At 41.8% G+C, this 23456-nt stretch overlaps 1 protein-coding gene across 4 annotated transcripts in view; it reads right to left on the reverse strand.

The window, feature by feature from the left end:
- The window catches only part of Ctnnd2 (catenin delta 2), an 896229-nt gene that overhangs the window by 109772 nt on the left and 763001 nt on the right, over positions 1 to 23456 (reverse strand). For all 4 annotated transcript variants that reach the window (XM_060380401.1, XM_060380399.1, XM_060380400.1 and 1 more), the window contains 2 exons: positions 21785 to 21902; positions 15992 to 16177 (listed from right to left, as the gene is read on the reverse strand). In XM_060380401.1, the coding sequence (XP_060236384.1) occupies positions 15992 to 16177; positions 21785 to 21902 (304 nt within the window). The remainder of the gene's footprint in view (positions 1 to 15991; positions 16178 to 21784; positions 21903 to 23456) is intronic.

Genomic DNA, 23456 nt, shown 5'->3' on the forward strand with positions numbered 1-23456 from the left:
TTTCTGGTTTGTCATCTCCTAGAACATTTCAAGTTATCTTTTTCACATAGAGGTCTAATAATATTCACAGAGATCAGAACATAAAATTTCAACTGAGCCTGAACCAGCTTTGCCTCTGTGAGAACTAACAGGACAGCTGCACACATCCGGAAGACATGTTGGCTTATTTGCTGTGGATTGTAGGAGCTGACTTGTTATGGGGGACGACAGCTGCATTCTCTTTGGCTGGGATTCAGCTTCTCCTTTTCCTAACTTCTTCTCTATAAAGCAGGATAAATGATTAGATCAGTAGACAATTTTCTTCTGCTCTGACATGTCATCTATGTAAGCCTTAAATACCTTTTATTACAATCATTTCTTAACTGCTTCAGAGAGAATTTGAGGAAATAAAAGGACAACTGATGTGAATGTGAATAATCTTTGATGGTGACCAGGGGCTGGAGTTCAAAGGGGAATCTTTGCTATTTCAGAAAGTTGATGAAACCCACACATGTTAATACTGAAGAAAAAGAACCATTTCAAAGCCAGTCAATGTAACTGGCCTTTATCTATGCACATTCTCCAAACTTTTATTGAGCTAATCAAAGGGAAAGCATCAATTTTCCATTAAAAAACAGTTGAAAGCATTCTTTAAGGACTGCGTCAATCTATGTGACCTTGTTGAGCCAGCTAATTGACATCAACAAGGTGTAGGTCAATGGCAGTGTGGATTTTATGGATGCAGGTAAAACTATTCTGTGTGTAGAAACAGCTTATTTTTATTTTCTTTCGCATTTCATACATGATCATTGTATTTAAATAATTTCTACATTTCTTTTCCTTTTCCAACTACTCCCATGGCTCCCAACTCCCTCTCAAATTCATGCCCATTTTCTTCTTTAATTATTATTGTTGAATATAATTCAACAATTATGACTACGTCCTATTGAGTCCTATGTGTATAAAGCTGACTGCTTGGAATTAAACAGCTATTCAGGGGGCTTGTCCTTGGGAAGGCTGATTCTCCCTGTATCAATAGGCGTTGATTGCTTGGAGCTTTCATATAGGGGTGAGGCCTTGTGAGATTTCTCCCATCCATGTTGGTATGTCAACTGGTGGTCTTGTTTAGGTGACTATATTTTTGAGATTTCATAGGTATAGATAGCATTCCTGCAATACACAGCTGACAGTATCTCCAAACAGAAGTTACAGTCTTCTCATTCTTCCAGTTTTTCTGCCCCATTTTCCACAATTTTCCCTGAACCATAGGTGTAGAAGTGAGTTGCAGATATAAGCGTTGGAGTTGGGCATCCCACAGTCACTTGTTCACTATGTTTTGACAAGTTGTAGATTTCTGTAGTGGTCTCCATCTGTTGAAAAAAAAAGACCTTTCTTCTTTGATAATGGGTGAGATTTACACTCATCCCTGGGTATAGGGTTAAGCATTTTGAGTGAAGTTAGATTAAACTGATTAGTAAAGAGATAGTAGTATGTTTGCCTCCAGGGCTCATGGCCTCACCAGCCAAGGGCAGTTGTCTGGGTTTACAGGACCAGATGTGAATTTCCTTCCATTGAACAGGTTGTAAAACCAATTAGACAGCTGCTGGTTACTTGCAAGACATAAGTACCCTATTGTACCCTGTGGACATGTTGCTACGCTGCAAATGATAGTGGTTCATACACTTTATACCTGGGAGGACTACTGCTTGCTTTTCTCCTTCAGCAGCATCATTGAACCTTTATATATTGTGAGAGCCAGTACACAGAAAGAAGCCTTTTTGGCCAGTTCCACTGTCTTCTCCAAGTCCTGTGTCCAAAGTGTTTGGTATGTTTAGCAATGGCACGTATGTCCATATCTCTATATATGAACAGCAAATGCTGACAGGTAGGTAGGGGCAGGAGACCAGTTGTGGTTGCAAACTGGTTCAGCCATGATGGAAATCAGTATGGAGAATTCTCAAGCTAAAATGGTGATATATAGCAGCACTAAAAGACTGTCATATATTAGTATTGTATGAACACCCTTTTCTCCCCTTTATTTCCTCCTTCTAATAGGTGTTTTCTTGAACTTAGCCATTCTGAGTGGGTAAGATGTAATCTCAAAGTAGTCATAATTTATATTTCCCTAATTATTAAGAATGCTGAACACATTTAAAGATATTTCTTAAACATTTTTATTTCATCTTTTGTGAATTCTCTGTTGAGATCTGTATTCCAACTTTAAAAATGTGGTCATTTGTTCTCCCGATTGTCTTTTATTTGTATATTCACGATATTAATCCCCTATCAGTTACAGAGACTTCTTTCCCACTCCCTGAGCTTCCTCTTTACTTGGCAGAGTACTCTCTCTGCTGTCCAGAAGTTTTTGGTTTCCTGAGCTCCATTTGTTATTCATTGGCTTTAGTTCCTGAACAAATGGAGTGCTATTCAGAATTTCTTATGCCTACATCATGTTGAGTACTGCCTATGCTTTCTTTTAGCACTTTCAGGTTCACTGTACAGATCTTTGAAAGACTTGGAGGGTGACAGACATAGGTCCTAATTTCATTCTTATGCATGTGGTCACCCAGTTTTCCAAGCACCATTTTGTTGGAGATGATATCTTTTTCATCAGTATATATTTATTTTTAGCATGTTTGTCAAATATCAGATAGCTGTAGGTATATGCATTCATGTTATGGTCTTCTATTTTTTCTATTGATTTACATGTGCATTTTTGTACCAGTACCATGCAATTTTTATCACGACAGCTCTATAATGTATCATGGAGTCTGGTAAGGTGAGCCAATCCCTTTTAGTTTTGGATTGCTTTGACTACATGGGGTCTTTTGTGGTTCCATATAAATTTTAGAATTAAAAAAAAATAAGTGGCAGGATTACAAAGTCAACTTACAAAATTCAGTAGCCTTCTTATATTCCAATAACAAATACCCCAAGAAAGAGACAATTCCCAATTCACAATAGCTTATAAAATATATTATAATCAGGCAGTAAACCTAACCAACAAGATGAAAAACCCCCTACAATGAAAAATATCTGTTTGAATGAGATTGAGACAGACACTGGAACAGAGAAAGACCTCCCATGCTCATGGATTGGCAGATTAATATTGTGAAAATGAAAATTCTGTCAAAAACAATATACAGATTCAACAGAATCCCAGACCAACCCACCCTCCACAGAAATACAGCAAACCGTTAATGGTAATCTATTTCTGGATAAGACTCTATGGGTAACTGTAGGCTATGCGATTCCTTACAATTATGGAAATATATCATCTATAAATTTAAATACATAATGCTTCTCATTTCAACAAGAGTGATAAATTGTGTAGGAAGTGGCACTTAATTGGTTTTGTGTTTTTGTTTGTTTTGTTTTTGAGACAGAGTTTCCTTATGTTGTACAAGCTGAACTCAAGCTCCCTGAGTATTTTAAGATGGCCTCAAACTTACAATCACCTGCTGCTTCCATTTCTTGTTTGCTGGGATTATAACTTCCACAGACAGCCCATGGCTAAATCTTTAACAGTATCTAAGTGTTTGCCATACAGCTATGTCATTCTTAGAACAAAATACTCAGCTACATTCTTCACTGTACCTGCAAGACAGGCGACAAAAATTATTTTAAGAGTTTGAAATATTAAAATGTTAAGAGCCTGAGAGAGAGAGGGACTTTCTCCATTGCAAAGAGAACAACCAAGAAGCAAAGTGTTTGCAAGACATCACAAGAGGCCGTATCTGTCTTGATTGTATTGCCTGTGCCACTGGTACAGGCATATGTCATGGTGTGCATGTGGAGGCCAGCGATCACTCTCGGGAGTCAGTTCTCTCCACGCACCATGGGTTCTGGTGATCAGACTCAGGTTGTCTGGCTTGCATGGCGATGGCCTTTATCAACAGAGTTACCTCCTTGGTTCAGAGATTGTATTTATAGCTAAAGATTCTCTAAGTCACAGGAATTTAGGATTTTGCTCATGTATTTACAGTTCATAAGATAAAGGATTAAGTGGGTTATAACCACTTAAAGTTTTTTTTTTTTCTTTTTTTAGATAACTTACTAAGCACTAATAAAACTGAATGTTATAGAACCAGCAAGCTGCACATGAAGGAAGGTCAGCAAGCCTTGAGTGGAAACGGAGGGTTATTTTTGCCACTCTGGATAGTGCCTCACTCAGTGACATGTTACTAATGCTTTCTCCAAGATGAATACCACCAGAGAGTAATGTATTACATGTACTTTTAGAGAATTCCTAAAATAAGAAAAGAGAATTTCCAAGCTGCTTGGTTGTAATGTGTTTTGGTGGCAGGAGGAGGGTGATGACACACAGCAGCTACCGGAAGAAAAGTGTTTATGAAGAAAATAACCTTACTCAGCATATTAGGGGTGGGTCATACATGCTCAGGTGTTATCTGGTAGGAAGAATAACTGCCAGCCTTCTACCGCATAGCACTGTAATCATAATTGGCAAGGAGGAATCATATGCTACCGCATAGCACTGTAATCATAATTGGCAAGGAGGAATCATATGCTTCAAATAGCTCGTAGATGATCCCTGCCTTCCCTCCCATCAGAATACGCACCCTTTCTATGTGGATTCTTGTTTCTAAAACAAAAACAAGCAAACTGGGATAGAACAAAACAAAGGAAGAACCAGGAATGCTAGCATTGTGGTGCATACCTGTAATCCCCACAGAGAGGAGTAAAGTAGGAGGACACAAAATTCCAGGCAGGCCTCAGACACTGCATGAAAAACATCTATTTTCAATAAAACACAAAATGTATTTTAAAATGCTTTCAGAATAGCTGGTAGAGAGGAATCTGAATGTTTCAAACACAAAGAAATGGCACACGCTTTAGGAAATGAGTATGTCAATCGTGTAGGTGTGATTATTATAATTGTCTATGTGGATGAAAATATCATACTGTACCCCAAAGCATGTATAATTACCGAGTGGCAGTTAAAATTATTAAAATTCTCTTTGGTTTTTCTGTTGGGTTTGGGTTCTATTAAGAATGTTAGGTTGAAGATTGAAAGATTTGTCCTTTATATGAGGAGAAAGACATAACTCAGGGATTAAAAATTGGAAACCAAGAAAAGCAGATGACAGTGTCAAAACAATTTACAAAGGGACTTTGCAAACAGGGTTCTAAGAAGACTGTAGGCTAATTCTTTATCACATTCCAAAGCGTCTGTGAATAAGAAGAACAATGGGCAATTTCAGTTCTTCGTCAGATCTATGTCCCTCCTCTGGTCCTCATGCCCTAAGCTGTGTACCACAGACTTGCTAACAAATAAAAACCACTTATCATACTAGTAGAAGGAGCCCCATCAAAAGAGAAGTGTCAACAGACTGGCCTCTGCTCCCCAAGGTGTCATAGACACACGCTAGTCTCAGCCAGATAAATTCATGCTCTGAAAATGTTTTCCTGGTGAGTTGTGTCTTAGGAACACAGAGAGCAAAGGCCAGCCTTCCCTGCAAAATGTATTTCTAGTTCCTAGATTTCTCTGCCAATTATGGACAACTGCAGCCATTACATATGTGCAGAAAAACTCTACGAATGAAATTCCAACAAATGAGACAGAGATTGCTGCAAGATAAAGGGAGTGAGTTTATAACAATAGGGAACAGTCTGACTAGAAGATCCCATTTTTTTCTTCCCAAATGTAAAAAAAAACAAAAAAAGTAAGTTAGTAGTCAGTCAGAATGTTTTCTCAAGCTGAGTTTGATTTAATTGGGCTGCAGCCTGGATGAAAAGCACCGGAAAGTACAGTCAAATTCCAAGTTCATTTGCTGCCATTGTTGCTAGGCATGGTCTGAAAAGCACAAGATGATTTCACATTCAGAGTGTTTCCTGACTACTCCCAGACTTTAGGGATGGGGGTGAGAATGGGAGAAGATGGAAGAGAGGGGGAGTTAAAGTTCTAATTGTAAGAAACCAGAAGAGAAAGGTTACTTCATGCTGTCTCTGGGGAATTTAAAAGTGAGGGTTGTGTGAATTTCTTTGAGCGCTCTGTGGAGTCCACAGTGCACAGGTGGAGGTGGGTAGAACTAATGGCTGGTCAGCTCTGTTTTCCAGACACTGCTTGGGCCCCAGGCTCTGCTTACAGATAATGGGAAGAGGTTTGTAGCTGAGGCTGGACACTTGTGTCAAGAAGAAGACAAGATAGGAGGCTTTCTCTACAAGGTATCAGGACAAAGGCATCCCAGGATAGTCCTGTTGCTTGACATCCTTGTATGGTCTGTGCCCTGCACCCCATGCAGGGCTTGGCACACATCTCTACGGATGTTACTAGTCAGCTCTCTCTTACTGGACTCATCTGTGCCCCCTTTTTTACATCATTGTTTTGAGAGGACTGGAACAGCACAGCTTTCCCCCTGAATTCTTCTGCTCCGGACTTCCCATGCTAGCCTAGGGACAGCTGCAGCCTGCTATGTGCAGGGGCTCTGTGTCTGTCACGCTAACATCTTTCTGAAACTCTGTTGTCTCAGTTATCTGTTTGCTGATTCAGATGGTGTTGGCCACTGGCGAACTGTCCCTTTCAAAGGGGCAATGTAAGTATCTAGAAGGAGATTTTGGTTGTTATTACTGGCAGACGAGATGCTACTAGCATCTACTGGTAGAGCCTAGGGACTACAGACTAACACTAATGCACACAGCAGATCCAACAGAGACAATTATCCAGCTCAAAATGTTTCAAGTGCAAGACCAGGAAACCCTGGCCTAGTAGGCTAAGAAACCATTTTGACGGCATGGAGCTGTGAGCAGTAAGGTATAACTAAGCAAATTAAATCAGATGTGTTTTTCAGTATCTGAACTCACTAAACATAAAGAGTCCTTTTGGGTGCTATTAGAAGTGATAAAGAAGGAGAAGATTCTCCCAGATGGAAGGCAGCCATGGAACTGTGCAGCCGATCTTCTTGGGAATATGTGATGCTCTGCTTCCAGGATACTGAATATGGTGTCTTGAGTTAACAAGAACCTAGCATATGGCGGGCTAAGAGTGGAGTGAGACAAGACTACTGCTAGCAGCAGGAGTAACAGCAAAAAAGGAAGTGGCATCAAGCAGCAACATAGAAATGTGGTTATTAATAAGAAAAGGAAAACTGTCTGGAAAGGAGAAAGCAACCGAGACATTAAGACATGAAATTTGAACACAGGGGTCTTCCCAGAGACTCATACTCCAACCAAGTACCATGCTTGGAGATAACCTAGAACCCCTGCACAGATGTAGCCCAGGGCAGGTTAGTGTTCAAGTGGGTTACAAAGTAATGGGAAGAGGGACTGCCTCTGACATAAACTGATTGGCCTGCTCTTTGATCACCACCCCCTGAAGGGGGAGCAACCTCACCAGGCCACAGAAGATGACAATGCAGCCACTCCTGATGAGATCTGATAGACTAAGATCAGAAGGAAGGAGAGGAGGACCTTCCCTATCAGTGGACTTGGGGAGGGGCATGCATGCAGAAAGGGGAGGGAGGGTGGGATCGGCATGGGAGGAGGGAGGAGCTTATGAAGGGATACAAATGAATAAAGTGTAATTAATAAAAATTAAAAAAAGACATGAAAATGTAAAGTCATCAATAAATAGTTCCAAGAAGGACAAAGTCTCTAGGTGATTATATATGTAAAACCAAATTTACCTATTTAGATGATCCCTCACAGAGTAATCAAGCCAGATACTGGGGGCTCAGATAGTGCATTCAAACATGAGAACTTAGGCTTGGAAATCCAGTACCTGCTGAAAAAAGCCAGGCATTGTGGCACCCACTTGTAATCCCCACACTGGGGAGGCAAGGACGAAGAATGTCTGGCGCTGGCTGACTCATGCGTGTGTACATACACTCATATGTGAACATGTATGATCATACTTACAGCTGCCATATACATGCAAAATAAGAATATTGTTCTGCATATATCAAAAGCTTGAAGACATTTACTTGGTCTAGGTGCTTCATGGTAAAGAAAACATCTTTAAGATGTGACTAAGGAGGTAGGTGAGAGTTAACTACACAGATATTTACTACAGTTTACATCAGTAAAATTTTGGAACTAACCCAAATTTTCTGTAAGAAAAGGCTTGGGTCAGCACACCATGGCATGGAATTTTCAGTAGCTTTTCTGCTTTCCGGCTTAAAGGGCTATTTGCCAAGAAGGAAACAGGCCATGCTCTATCAGGTGGCAAGTGACTGACAGTAGAACAATGGGCTTTCCCTGCTTTTTCTCCCCGTCACAGATGGGCTAAGGTAGGCAGTGGAGAGGTCAGGGGAGTACAGGTAAGAAGGGGCTTCACTCTTTGCAGGAAGTTTACGAACAATGAAATGAATAAAAGTATTGCTACACATACTTCTCTCAGAGAGATCTCCCATCAGACCTACTTAATATTCAATTGTATCCTTTTTATTCATTAAGGCAATGCTGGAGGGTGATTCACGCAGGATCCTGGCTGTTCTAGGAAAGTACTTGACTGCACAGCACTCCTAGAAGCTACGGTGCTGCTGTGAAGCACTGGCCGCCTGGTTGTGATCAGTGATGTATGCAGCTTCTGGGTGGGGCCTCAAAGAGAAGGAAATGCGTGTCTTTCTTCTCTGTTTCTACCTATGGGCTGTAAGATGTGAAGAGTCTTGGAGCAGGAAAAGGAGGTCAGCATCCTAAAGACAAGAGTTCTGAAAGATATTGAGCATCTGCCCCTGACATCTGTAGGGTGGTGGTCTGCTCCAGTGGGAAAGATCTATGGGTGTGTGTCTGCACCCAGTTGATGGAGTAGCGGTGTACTCTGAAGGGTCAAACAAAGCTATGGATATAAGTAGAATAAAAGAGCTCCCAAATGATGAATGCTTACCTGCAAACTGCCAAAGATGAGGGTGCTGTGAAGCTTTCTTGTAATGTGTTTCTATTTTGCCTACACATTATTTACACATGATGGGTATATATGCAGCCATCCCTTAGTGTATAGTGTTTGCATATCACCTATGACCAAATTCTCTGTTTGCTTTAAATCATCTCTGGATTACTTTCGTATATAATATTGTGAAAATTGTGTGTACATAGCTGCTATACTATATTATTTCAGGAATAATTGCAAGTGAAAAGTCTGAACATGTTTGAAACAGCCCTTTTTTTCTTAGGATTTTGTCTGTAGTTGGTTGTATCTGTGGATGCACAATCCAGAGGTGAAGGCCACTTAGATATATTTTTATAATTAACAAGTGCTTTGTCTGATAGGAAACACTGTCACATGAATTCAAATCTCCAATGTAATATTTTGAACAAGTAATAAAATTAACATTTTTTGCCTTGAGATATTGCATGCTATTTAGTATCAGAGTCTCATTTACAGGCCAGTATCAGACATTGGTCAGGAGGTGGTACATGTAGCATTCAAGGCTGCTATACCAATCCTTCTAGGTCAAAGTGCTCCTTTAGTCCAATATGATTTAAAACAATGTTTGCAAGGATGCTCTGACATACATGTACACTTCATGGAGGCAAATTGTAAGTTATGTGTGTATGTATATATGTATGTATTTGTGTGCTTGCATGTCTGTGTCAGGTGTGTGGACATGTATGTAGACCAGATGATAATTTCAGGTATCCTGAATTTTTGTGTTCCTGTTTTTCAGACAGTGCCTTTCTAACAAGGAGGAACATGTAAGTCGCCTAGCAAACCCATCTCCCCATCCTTAGCATCCGACTGGAAGCACACACCACCATGCTCACTCAGCTCCTTAATTTACGTGGTTTCTAGAGCGAGAACTCAGTACTTCATTGACTGAGTCATCTTCCCAGTCCACACATTGTAAGCTCTTAAATGATGATAATGTAGGATGTGTATTAGATTAGGTTTCTTTATAATTGCAGATGCAGATTGTGATGTAATGCAGAGGAGAGGAAACCCTGAAAAGAGCAGACCACAGTATAGATGCTCTCACTGCCACTTGGATACAAAACCTCTTCATGGAAGAAACAAAATGAGCATCGACAAATCTTGGCTGTGAACATGTACTTAAAACAAGACCCCACCAAGACCTAGAGACAGCAGAGGGCAAACTCCAAGGACCACCCCACCAAGACCTAGAGGCAGCAGAGGGCAAACTCCAAGGACCACCCCACCAAGACCTAGAGGCAGCAGAGGGCAAACTCCAAGGACCACCCCATCAAGACCTAGAGACAGCAGAGGGCAAACTCCAAGGACCACCCCACCAAGACCTAGAGACAGCAGAGGGCAAACTCCAAGGACCACCCCACCAAGACCTAGAGGCAGCAGAGGGCAAACTCCAAGGACCACCCCATCAAGACCTAGAGACAGCAGAGGGCAAACTCCAAGGACCACCCCATCAAGACCTAGAGTCAGCAGAGGGCAAACTCCAAGGACCACCCCATCAAGACCTAGAGGCAGCAGAGGGCAAACTCCAAGGACCACCCCATCAAGACCTAGAGACAGCAGAGGGCAAACTCGAAGGACCACCCCATCAAGACCTAGAGACAGCAGAGGGCAAACTCCAAGGACCGCCTAGTGTAACCGGTGCCAGGTGTTGGATCGCAAGTCACATATGGAAATACGATTCATACAGACCTATCCACCCTCTGTGGGACCCATCGATGCACCCAACACCAGACATAAGAACTAGGAGAGGCGCTTAACTAAACGTAATGATAGAGAGTAGATTAGGGACGAGTGGGCCTTTTTTACATAGAGTGGATTGGAAGGACGGAACTGAGGTTTAATTTGGTTGAAAGAAATCATTCTCCCAGTGAAGTGGTGAAGAAATGCCAAGGAGAGTTTTAGAGATGAAATGTCTCACTGACCTAAGCATTTAGCATCTACAACCAAAGAAGGAGATCTGAAAAGCAGCAAATCATCTTACATTGATAATAATGCAATTGAGCGTGCAAGCAAAAAGACCACAAGAGAAAAATCTATTGTATTTAAAAAAAACTGGGTCAGAATTATTATTATTTTGGAGTCTGATCAGTTTCCTGTCACTCATTTGAACACATACCTGCCTTTTCATCCCTTTGAGAGGAGATTTTCTTGATGGCTCATAGGACAGGGGATTGGAGCTCTAGAGTATCCTGTTGTTTTTGTTTGCTTTATCTCAGTAGTTTTCTCTGTTGGCATCAGGCTCATGGTGAGTGAGAACCACGTCTGCTTGGCTTGCAGCCAATAGCAGGACAATGTGCCATGACCCTTTAGCTATGATGAAACAGAACCCATCAGGGCACTGTCACTGGGTCCTTGGCCACATGCCAAGTTGTAAAACAAACCCCAAATGGGCTTCTTTGTACAAAAGGAAAATCTATTAATTTTGTGTTCTACTTTCCCAGGTTGCCCCATGGCTTTGAGATGCTGGATTGTCACACAAAACTGTACTGTAGGACAGAGAAAATCCTGCTGGGTTGACACTTAGTTGTTTAAAGAAAGGGACACCAGAAATTACCAGCTTTGCGGTTCAGCAACAAGCACTGAACAGAGTTAGCTGCTAAGGGTTTTTTAAAAAAATATTTTTAAATTTTATTTATTTTTTATTAATTACAGTTTATTCACTTTGTATCCCAAGTGTAGCCCCCTCCTTCATCCCCTCCCAATCCCCCCTCCCTCCCTCTTCTCCACCCATGCCCCTCCCCCAGTCCACTAATAGAGGAGGTCCTCCTCCCCTTTCATCTGATCCTAGTCTATCAAGTCTCAAAAAGGGCTTTTATACGAGAGGGCAATGCACACACTTGTCACATAGGTCTATACTCAAGGTGATAGTTCAGGAATTTTCCATAGCAACCACTTAATTAAATGAAATCAAGACTATAACATACCTTTATGGTGTTAGTGTACATTTTCCTGAATTATCCATATCAAGGATTTAAAAGAAAACATTTCTGAGATTTTATCTTATAACTAAATCTGACATGCAGTATGATGTAGATTCTTCTAAGGTTCAAATACAGATCCTGCCCCCTTCCCCGACAGTATATCATTATGTACCCTTGGCTGGTCAGGAACTTTTTGCGTAGACCAGGCTGCCCTCAAATTCAGAGATCTGCTTGCCTCTGCCTCTGGAGTGCTGGGATTAAAGGAATACACTACCATGCCTGGACACTAAAGCTAAATTTAAGGGTGAACGCAAAAGTCTAGAACACAGAAGGCTCCAGAGCTGTCATCAAGCCAAGTGTGATGTCATCACTTAACTTTCTGGTCAGTATTGGGCTCCTCTAGAGTAGGAAGTCTGTGCTGTGGATACATATCCTTTGATTTTTCTATAGGTCCTTCTACTTTTCTCTGAGGCATCTTAAATATAAGAGGAAAAGAATCATGCCTTTTTATAGTAATACATGCAATTCAGGACCTTTTGGAATTATAAATATATTGCAGTGCTGGGGCTCAGACCCAGGACCTTATTCATGCTGGCAAACTTTCTACCAGTGAATGATATCCCCACTTCTTGTTTTTGTTTAGAGACAGGGTTGTTGTGATTACAGTTGTGTACTAAGTGCGAGCAGAACCAGTCATCACCTTGGACCTCATTGCGGTTTTCAAGAATATTTTGTGCACAAACGCATTTTATTTTTCATTTGACACACATGACAAAGAATTTACCAGGGTTCATCTATATCTTTGTCGTCTATACACCTCTGTTTGTAAAACATTTGTACAAATGTTCCTGACTACTTTTTAAAGCCTTTATTATGTGCTTCTTCCAAACCACCAAATTACTCCTTAAAAGCCCAGGTTTGAGGGGTGGTGATGTGGCTGGGGCTGACACATGTTCAGCATATAAGACAACCAAGAGCAAATGCAAGGCACAGTCCTGACCTTGGGGCTACAGAGATCCTGGGGCCAGGTGATATCTAGACCATCTTTAATGCCATCTACTTAGAACTCTCTGGATGCTTCTAGACAAATTTTTAAATTTACAGACAGAAGGTAGTCTGGTGTTCTTGAGTTAGGGAAAGCAAACAAAAATGCTTTGTCTTATTGCTCAGCCTGTTGCAACCTGGTAACAGTGATGAAATGGAGCCCTGGGTCCTGCCTTTAATTCCTATAGGCTCCTTGACTCCTGTTTTAAAATGGTGGCCCCAATGTCCCAGTGGAAAGCACTACAGGACATCCCCAGGAAATCACTGCTTAGTCCAACCCCGAGAAGGTGCACTGGCTGCAGCACCATCCTTCCCCAGCAGGCAGTACTAAAGCTCTCGCCCTCACCGACAGCATGAACTCCCACCTTGCCTATACCCCTCATTCATCTTATATTCTGCAGTCATCCTGTTTCTGGTCTTTGGAAGTGTCAAAAATTCAATGTCAAACGTAATGGGGATGTAAACTGACAACTATGCTTGTTTGGGAAACCATTTAGTGTATTTTGTTAATTTCAATGTATTTCTGAATAGTCAAAAGTTAAAAACTATCTGTGGTTACAGACTGGTGGAAAGAAAATGGGGGTGAAGTTACAAATAGTTTTATATAGTTTTACTTATATATGTAAAACTATTTGTAATATATATATTACAAAATATATATATAAAGAACATCTGAAAGAACAAGCAAACAACCCCCTCCCAGAACCAACTCAAAAACTCTAAGATTTAAGTCTGAAGAGTCTTTGTAAACAAAAACATTCCATTCCATTTTAACTTTTGGAAATTTCAGCAAAACATTCAAGAAAGTTCTTAGAACAAAATGGGAGCAATGAACCACAAACAATTTTATGTTGACTTATGGCAAAAGTAAAAAAAATTTACAAATGGTTGTTTTTTTTTTTTTATCATACTCAGTGTTGAAATGTTGAAAAATATCATAGGGCGTGGCTCCAAGTACAGTGTGAAGCCTGCAAAGTTCTTCTCATTGGGGCTTTACAGGAAGTCACACCCCAAGAGAAGGGCTGTGATTGGGCGAGGTGCACAGTGTTCCTACTCTTCAATTTGCTCATTTCTCTGAACTCGGCCAACACTGATCCCCTCTGTCATCTAAGCGCTTGAGGCTCATAAGGCAAGGTGCATCTGGGTGGAGCTGGGATGTTACTGTGTCAGGTCAAGATTTTACAAAGTGAGACACTAGTGTCAGACCATAGGCTCCAGCAAGGACGTACTTGCTCAAACCTGGATGTGAAGCTGGGCATTGGAGTGGGTGCAATGTCTGTCAAAAGCATCTTCATTTAAGACTGATGCTATTTTGGAGTTGTTTCCTGAATGTGCCTTCCAGGGTTACCTGGTCCATCTAGATGGTCCAGCCTTTATAGGTTTCCCCGCACATCCCTATGGTGATGGGAGGTGTTTTTGCCTATGTGCCTTTATGCTGTGGCTGATATTTCCAGGGGAAACAGTGTGGGCCCTGTGGTTACAGAGCATGGCTAAAGACAAGGAGACCCCACCATATTTTCAGGAGTTCCTGTGTTAGTAGGCACAAGGTGAGAATATGCAGAACTATACCTTCTGGCTCCCTGCTGTCCTAGCACAGTAGTGAAGGGTGACATAGCAGCTAGTATAATGCCAGCATTTCCATATTCAGCAAACACCGATGGCATGCCTTTTGCCACCCCATGGTGGGAGGGTATGGAGTGGTTGGGTAAAGAATCACAGTGCAGTCCTTCAGTGAGGTCAGAGACACAAAGCTCTCACTTCCAACAGGAGAAGGTGTACTGGGTATTGCATCTCAGAGTAGGAAGGCTCTGTAAGGCAGGGAACATGTCCCTTACAGCGGCAGGGTAAGCAGGAGATGCAGGTTCAGGTGTTTTGGAAAATGCACTTAGCTGCACATAGCTCATACTCAGAGCTATGGACTTCTGATACTGATGCCTTCTGGGAAAACTCAGGAACAAGATTTAAAGAGCACTCCAAGAATCCTTACTCTATGGAAAAGACTTTCTTTAAGCTTTATTTGAAGTAAACGATTTCCCAAATAGTTTAGAAAATATCATACTATTTACTATCTAAACAAATATACCGGTATATGGTATTGGATTCAGGATTTGGCTGCAGAAAGGGCTGTGGGCCCTGTCTCTCTTAGCAGATGCTTCCTCAGATCAGTCAGGACATGGGTTGGCAAAACTCTCACCAACTGGATGCATGATTACAGAGTCCAAGGAAAGCTGGCCAAGTGACTTCAGTGTCCAGAGAAGGAGAGTGGATGTGAGCCTGCTGAATGTGAGACCTTCATGTCAGAGGGAAGGTGGCCATGTCTGCACATGGTTCAGGAGATGGCTGAGTCTCTGTGTCCATCGGATGGGTGCAGTGTCTGGAAACACAGCCTTCATCAGTGCATGCTCATCAGTTGCTGGCAGATGGACAGCGCTACCATGCCTTCTCCTAGGGGCATCGTCCGAGAGGGATTTTATATCCCAGGGTCCCCAGGAACAGAGTGAAGGCTGTTCTCACCACCAGCCTGAGGAGAGAAAGCTGCCTAATGGCCTTTGTTGCACAGCAGGAGGACCTTTTTATAGGTGTACTGAGCATTCTATGTTGAGGAGTCCTTCTCTAGCTGCAGTTTTCTGAATTACCAGAATTATTCCCCAAGACCGAACTTCTGACATTGTAAAGCCTGTGAACTTGTATCCCTGCTTCCCAAGGTTAAAAAAGACAATAACCAAGCCTTCTGAAACGTGTCAAAACACATTGTATCATGTCTCCTCTTACTCTCTTTGTCCTATTCTGGATATTCTGCCACTAGCATGGCAGCTTCCTTCCATCATCCCTAAGAGGACACAGTGCATTTGTCACTCAACACGCAAGCATCCATATCTGCCTCTACCTACACCCTAGGAACTGGCTCATAAGAGTATACCAGATGGCTTTTTCTTTACTTTGGAAGTTCTTATCCTGGCTGAACCAGAAGACATAAGGGAAGTTAATCAACTTCCACCATCTTGTCTGTGAAATTCCTGCAGGAAAATCATGCAGACACATGAGTTATTTTACCACATCCTGTGAACACAGAGCCCTGTATCTATACACCCTGAAGGCAGTGTTAGTATCATAGCAAGGAAGCATATAATTGCATGCAGCTGCGAGCGTGTAGCATCACCTGATCCTGCGATTTCTTCTTCTTCTTCTTTTTGCCCCAGCACCCAGAACTCTCTGCATCCTTGCCATTGGACTCGCCGCAGAGCAGCCCGTCCAGCTCATCTGTGCCCATGTGCTGTCCCTGAGACGTTTCTGCTGCTAGTCGGTATGAGAGGTTCCTCAAGATGCACACACAGTTTTCAACGGTCTGCAGCATACCCAAAAGAAAAAGGGAAACAGAGGAGAGAGTGTAAGCCAGTCAGCTGATGACCCCACCCTGGAAAGGCAGTCTCCATGGATACACTGGTCCATACATGCATTTCGGTCCTGTATTCAAGGGCTCCACTGACACCTGCAGCAGGAAGAATTTGGACAGGCACTGAAAGTCCTATGACCATTCCTTACTTGAGAGACAACCATCATCAAAACGAGGTTCTTCAACAAACACCAGTCATGGGTCATCAAAATGAAATTACAAGATCACAAGCCACTTAGAGGCAACTCCTGCCAGGAGTTTAGGTACCCAAGTCATTAAAATCACATGCAGTGGATTTAATTTGGCTCTGGTTGGAGATGCTGCTATACCTCATTTACCAGGAAACATACAATATCAGCCATGTTGGAGACCACACATGGGAGGCTCCAAGCATGGGACATACAACATTTTGTCTTGGTTGTGTTGTGAACTCTAGGTCTGCCAAATGGCTGTGTGGCTTTGGACACAGTGACTATAACCCTTTTATGCCTGTGTTTCTTTATTTTTGAAACAGTGATGATAAAACTGCCAGCTTTACAGGGCTGTGGAGAGGCCAGGATGAGGTTATAGACAGGGACCACTTGTCACTGACACCAGTGAGTTGTGGCAGTGAGACAAGTTCTAGTACCTTCCAGACATGGAGAGAAAGTCTCAGTAAGCCACAACCTCCAAACCCAGCATGCCCATGTGTTTATGACCATGCCTGGATGCTACAGGGTGACAACAGAGTTGTGACAGAAACTGTGTGACCCTCCAGGCCCAGAGCATTTGTCCTTTGGCCCTCCACAGAAAGTGCAACCCTGAAAGAAAGCTGACTTTAAAAAAATAAGTTAGAGCAGGCAGGGGCCATGGGACACAAATCCTGACCTGCTTCCCCATTGGCTGGAAGCTGGTAAAGAGCAGCTTGTACTCTTTACCTGGTTAGGGGTAGTGGTGTGACTGTCAGTCAGGCAAAGCAGTTCTCTGGATACACTCTGGGCCCATGCCATCCTTGGCTATTTTTTTGTCAGCTTGCCAAGGTTTCATGGCTGCTAATCCCACAGGCATTGGGCTGACTTGATTTTCAGTTTCGATCATCCTTTCTGCATCAGGAAAGGAAGCCAGCATGAAAGCAGGTAAACACAAGACAGATGCGTGAAAGACATACACGTCTTTCCTTGAAAGGAAAATGTTATGGCACAAGTCAGGACAATTTTCAAGTCATCCCAAACAGATTTTTCTTCCATCGAGGACTTTGGGGGAATAAGCTTCATTCTCATCTTGTTGTTTATCTCCCCAGGGGCTTTGCTGTTCCTCTAACAGGACTAGAGAGAGTAAATGTGCAGTTTTCAAGAAGTGCTTTCTAATTGCTCTGCATCTAGGAAGATGATGTGGGAGAAGTGGGAGAGACAGAAAAAAGGAGCAGGGGAGGGTGGGAAGGAGAGGGATCAGAGAGGAAACCATTGACTCTTGTAAGGTTTCCTGGAGTTGGGTAGTCTGGCTGGCATTACGCATCACAGCTCGAGAGCATTTTTCTAAAGGGAATGTGGAAAAGAAAAGACTAAAGAGCAGGGGCACCAGCAGAAGGCGTGTGGCGTCTGGTAGCCATGCATGTGACATCCATTACTGTCAACAGTGCTCTTTAGTGCTCTTCTTGGTCACCAGGGTCATTTTGACTCCTTATTTTCTATTAGAACAGGCTAATTTGGAAGTCATCTGTGGAGTGCACCACCATATGTTACCCATTCAATAAACTGTCCCAATTATAGGAGCAGAGCCACATGCTTACATGGAATCCAGGCTCTTATTCATTAACTTCTTTGGCCTTAGAGAGAATGTGCACTCATGTTTCCCCCTCTAACTTGTCATTGTGAAAGCTCAGAAGCAGCCAAGCTGAGGGCTGAGTGGAAAATTATGGTGCAATAATAATACGTTAAAAGTCAATAGTACAATCCAGCCAGCAAAGCATGGTGGAGTAATTTATCACACTGGATGGAGCCCTTCGACAGTCAGGGCATGAGGCTATGACAGTCCTTCCTGTCACAAGTTGAGTACACTTGGGTACAGCACTCCAGTAAGTAGAGGATGGAGAGGGCAATGGATGCTGGCCCTGTTCTGATATCCAGCTCAGTACACTCCCTACTCATCAGGGACACCTCAGGTCTTCCACTCTACCTTGGAGAAGCTCTCCAGTTCAACCTTCTCTTTTAGGGGGAAAATACAACACGGATATTAAAACAGACCATTTCCCAAGTCTTGCAGGGGTATTAAGAGTCTGATCATTCAAATAGTCAGACAATGATGTTTATGCCACAGAGCATGCTGGTGCCCAAGCCACATGCCTCCAGAGATGGGAACCTGGCAGAGACATGAGGCAGTCGCTTTTAATTTATTCACCTGCAAGGTCCAGATAGCAGGAAAGCTGCTTTGTATCCATCAGACTAACAGGCTTAGCATCGCCATCCCTCAGCCTTTTGCTGTCGCGAATATTAAAATGCTAGCATTGCCATGGCAGTGAGATCGCTACCCGAGCTCTTTCAAAACTCATGTGTCTATTATGCTAACAGGCCCCTGTAAACACTCCATATTTCTTGACTGGTCACAATTTTAGGGATTTAATTTCCTTGTCAACGATATTAATGGTCCTGCTATGATTAGTAAGGACCCTTAAAAAAAGAGGTGTGCTTAAATCTTTGTTATATCACGTCCTATGTTCGAAATGAGTAGTATGTGGTGCGTGACCGGCCATAAGCCTTGTGAGCATCAGTAATGGGAGGAAAGGTGGTGTCCACAACTGGATTGAGCCAGTGTTCACAGGACCATACAACCACAAGATACCTTGATCCCAAATCTTCAGGGTGGCAGGCTTAGACACCCATATCACTTTCTAAATTTCTTGGTAACTGTAATGTACAGTCAAGTTTAAGAAGAGCTAGACTAAGTCTCCCATGAAACAGACTAATGGGTAAGCATGCTGAATTATTATTTAAGATTTATTTTTACTTTATGTACATGGTTATTTTGCTTGTGGGTAAGTATGTATGTGTACAATGCGTGGGCCTGAAGGGGACAGAGGCCAGAAGAAGGCATTGGATTCTCTGGAACTGGGGTGATAGACAGTTATGAGCTGCAATGTGAGATCTGGACATTAAACTCAGGTCCCCTGCAAGAACAGCAAGTACTCTTAACTGCACAGCCACCCCGCCAGAACCAAAATTACTGTTCTCTCTTTCTCTCTTTCTTTCTCTCTCTCTCTTTCTTTCTTTCTTTCTTTCTTTCTTTCTTTCTTTCTTTCTTTCTTTCTTCTCTCTCTCTCCTTCCTTCATCCCCTTCCTTCCTTCCTTCCTTCCTTCCTTCCTTCCTTCCTTCCTTCCTTCCTTCCTTCCTTCCTTCCTTCCTCCTTCCTTCCTTCCTTCCTTCCTTCCTTCCTTCCTTCCTTCCTTCCTTCCTTCCTTCCTTTCCTTCTTTGAGACACAGTTTCATGTAACCCAAGCTCACACTGAATCTAATATATAGGAGGGTGGCCTTGGACTTCTGAGCTTCCCAGGTGCCCCCTTATCCAGTTTATGTGGTGCTGGGGCTTGAACGCAGGACATGCCACAAGTACTGTAAGCAAGCACTATGCAAACTGAGTCCCACTTGCTTGATTTTCATCTGACTTTACAACTACATTACCTTATACATGCTTCCTAAGTAGTCTGTTTCAAAGCTCCACCCACTCAGGCAGGATTTTAATCCATAATATCATCAGATCATGATTCATTTGCCAAGGGATAAATACTTGAAGCCAGAGTTGGGTATTTAGATTTGGAGGGTGGTAATGGGGTCCCAGCAGGGGTAGGGGATCCCAGCAGGTGTCTTTACCAGTTGTTCCAAAGGGTATTCTGATGAAGAGTTAGTGCTAGAAACCATGGGGTCAAGGTAGGGGTCCCCTGCAATGCCAGCTGACCTCCTCACAGGACATGTTCTGTGCCTGGAGCAGTGTTGTTTGGTACTATGGTTGAGTATTCCTGAAGAGAATATGTCTGCAGGGACTGACTAAGACCTCAATGACTGTGGTGTGTTTGGGATGTTACAGATCCAGGGACTAATTACAGTTTATTATGTATTTATTATATATTCTTAGTATCTTTAACTTACTAAATAATCATTCTTCACCCTCTGGGCCCCTCCTTCCATCAGACCTAATATCCTGTTACTAGCTAGGCCTTTTGGAATGTATGAATGGAACTCTAGTTTTCTACACATGAAAGGCCAAGATTGTTGTCAAACAGTATCCATTTCTTTCCATTTTATCATAACCCACCTCCTCTGATGTTCCTAGCATTTTATTTTCAAAAGCTCTTATTTATAGTTTCCTGTGTTTTATTACCTTAAAAGCTACACAAAACCCCTGGTGTCCAGGCTTTTTAAGAAAACTGAGTCCTTCTCCACCTGCACCCACTCAGGTAAGTTATATAGGCCCCACAAATTGGACTTTTTTCTTTCTTTTTCTTTTTTGGGGGGTACAAAAGTCATGAGAGTAGAGAGGTGTATGTGGAAGGATTGGAAGGTGAGTGCAATTGTGGTTCATGATGTGAAATTCCCAAATGAAATAAAAATATTATGAAAAAAAAAGCCCATGGAACTAATTCCATGTTGAAAAATTGGAACTTGTAGTAATTTAAATCCATGTTTCCAGGCCATAGCCACTCAAACTTGGCTCCGTAATAAACTCTCTCTCATCCCCTTTGAGTTGAGAGGTATGTTTTTGTGTCAACAGTACCATGATGGTGGATGGACGTGGGGGAAGCTGTCGGCATCCAGTGGCCAGACAGGTGCTCAAAAAGCCCAATACACAGACTTTCACAACACAGGCTTACTCTGCTCTGAGTGTCTGTATCAGTAACTCCAGAGAAGTCCTTATTAAAGAGTGACATGTTGTTACATGCGTTATCTTTAAAAGTAAAGGTGACATATGGCTTTATATCAGGACACTATAAAATTACAAGTTTTTAGATGTTGTGAATTAAAACTAACTTAATAAAGACAAAATACTGGAAAAGACAACCCAATACCTAATTCTCTCTGAGTCTGTGAACTAACATGGCGCAGGGACATTGAGACATAGCATACTGGAAGCTTTGATTGAATATTTTGAAAATTTTAAAAAGATTTGGAAGCATTTAAAACATCCCTTAATATAATTAGTTATTAAGATATAATTTATAAGAATTTACAGTTATTCAGATCTCTGAAATTTTCAATATCTTTGTCTTTAAAAGTAGATATTATTTTTTTAAGTGCAAACTGGAGGCTCAGGTAGCGTGTGATAGCTTACACTTATCCAGGACATACAAGGATTTGAGTTACTTATAATAATCTCAATTTTCACTTACTGCTTACTGCTGGTCAAAAAGCCAAATGCTGGTTGTCAGCTACAATAAGCACCCCTTTAGACAATGTTGGAGTTATATGAAAACAGAGCTCAGAATGTTAAGTATGAAATACTTTGGTAGCTTCTCATGGCTACTAGGCATTGTTTAATCTCTTGAATTCATTTAGTCATTGAAAAGCAGGATCTATACAAACACCACCAACCTTGCTATCGATCTCACTGCTCCCCAGTGCAGACTGAATCACATACAGCAAAGCATCTGTGAGCCCATCACACTCCCGCATCCTTCGGCGGGCCTCCTCTCCAGCTGAACTTACATTCCTGAAAAGCAAAGGAACATGTCAGTGCTTTTCACTGTGGTTTACAAGAAAACACCCTTCCATAGGGAAGCTCTTGTCCCCTTTACAATCTTTAATTAGAGTGTACTTACTAGCTTTAATGAGTACATATGGTTTCAACAAACACCATCTTGGAGCTAAGTCATAAGCATCTATTTGCAAATAGAGAATGCAGAATTCCCATCATGATGTCAGAGCCCTGGGACTCCTGAGAATTAAAGACTTCTAGAAATTCTTGAGACTCGCCTCATTTACAGCTAAGAGGGAATTAGAAGCTTTTGAACATTTTTCTGTAAGAAGTCTCAAATATTTTCACAGACAGAGCTTCCAACTTACTAATATCTTTGAGACATAATTTGTTCTGTCTTCCATAGCCATGTCAGAAGTATACTTGTTGGAATTTATTCTAGAGACATAATGTTTCTAGACATCATTGGATGTCTCTGCCATAGCCCACAAGAAGGAGGTGCACCACACTCTTTCTGATGCTGCATATCCTATGCTAAAGCCAACAGAAGAAGCCTGTTGTAATACCTTACATGGTTATGACACAGCTGGACATTCTTCTAGCTCTACAAAAGACATGTGATGTCCTAGCAGACACAGAATCTCTGGTATGCTGTTAGAGAGAAGCTTTGGGACTGCTGTCTAGTTATTCTGTCACCTAAGAATGTTCTTCTTGCTTTGTTTTTGATTCAGCTCCAATAGTATTTTTTTTTCAATAACTATTGACAACACAGAAAGAATGCTGAGAGGTGAATTCATGGAAGGTAGGACAAGATTAGAAGAATTTGAGTGTGCAAAGAAAATGAAGGAAAGAGCATGAGATAGTGTAATGCCCCCCAAATTTGGTAATCTTGATACTGACCTTGAAGGCAGCTAGAATGGAGCATTGCACTCTGCTCTGGTGCCTAACTCAAAAAGCTTGGATGAAGATGGATATCATGAACCTCCTGGATAATGCAAAGCATGAGATCTGGTCTCAAACTCCATGGACAGATTTATCCCTGGTTGCTGGGAGCTGAAAGAGCAAACTACAGAAATCTGTGCATTTGGACAAAGTCTGGCAGAATAGGGTGACTTCATTCCTTCACCTTGACTGACATGGTGCTTTCTCATTTCACTCCCAGTTATTTATTTATTTATCTATTTATTTATTTATTTATTTGTGTGTGTGTGTGTGTGTGTGTTTGTTTGCAGTCACTGAACTGTTTTGATGAAGATGAAGTTGACCCCTGTTCTCTAAGGTCATATAATATGAGTCAGTGGAGGGGATGCAATGAAACATAAGCCATTGGAAGAAGGAAAATTTGGAACTGAAGGACAGATTGGAAATCTGGGTGATTAGTTTTGTCTGGGATTTTATTTTAATTAAAAAAAAAAACAGGCTCAATGCTTTTAAAAGGTTACTGATCCTAACTGTTTACTTAGATATCTAAATGTTTTATAGGGTAGGTTAAAATAGGATTTGATAGTACTTTAATATAACACTATGAAAGGTTATTCAATTTAAATAGGATTTTTTTTACTGATCTTA

This window comes from Meriones unguiculatus, chromosome 3 (genome assembly GCF_030254825.1).
Source record: "Meriones unguiculatus strain TT.TT164.6M chromosome 3, Bangor_MerUng_6.1, whole genome shotgun sequence".
NCBI lineage: Eukaryota > Metazoa > Chordata > Mammalia > Rodentia > Muridae > Meriones > Meriones unguiculatus.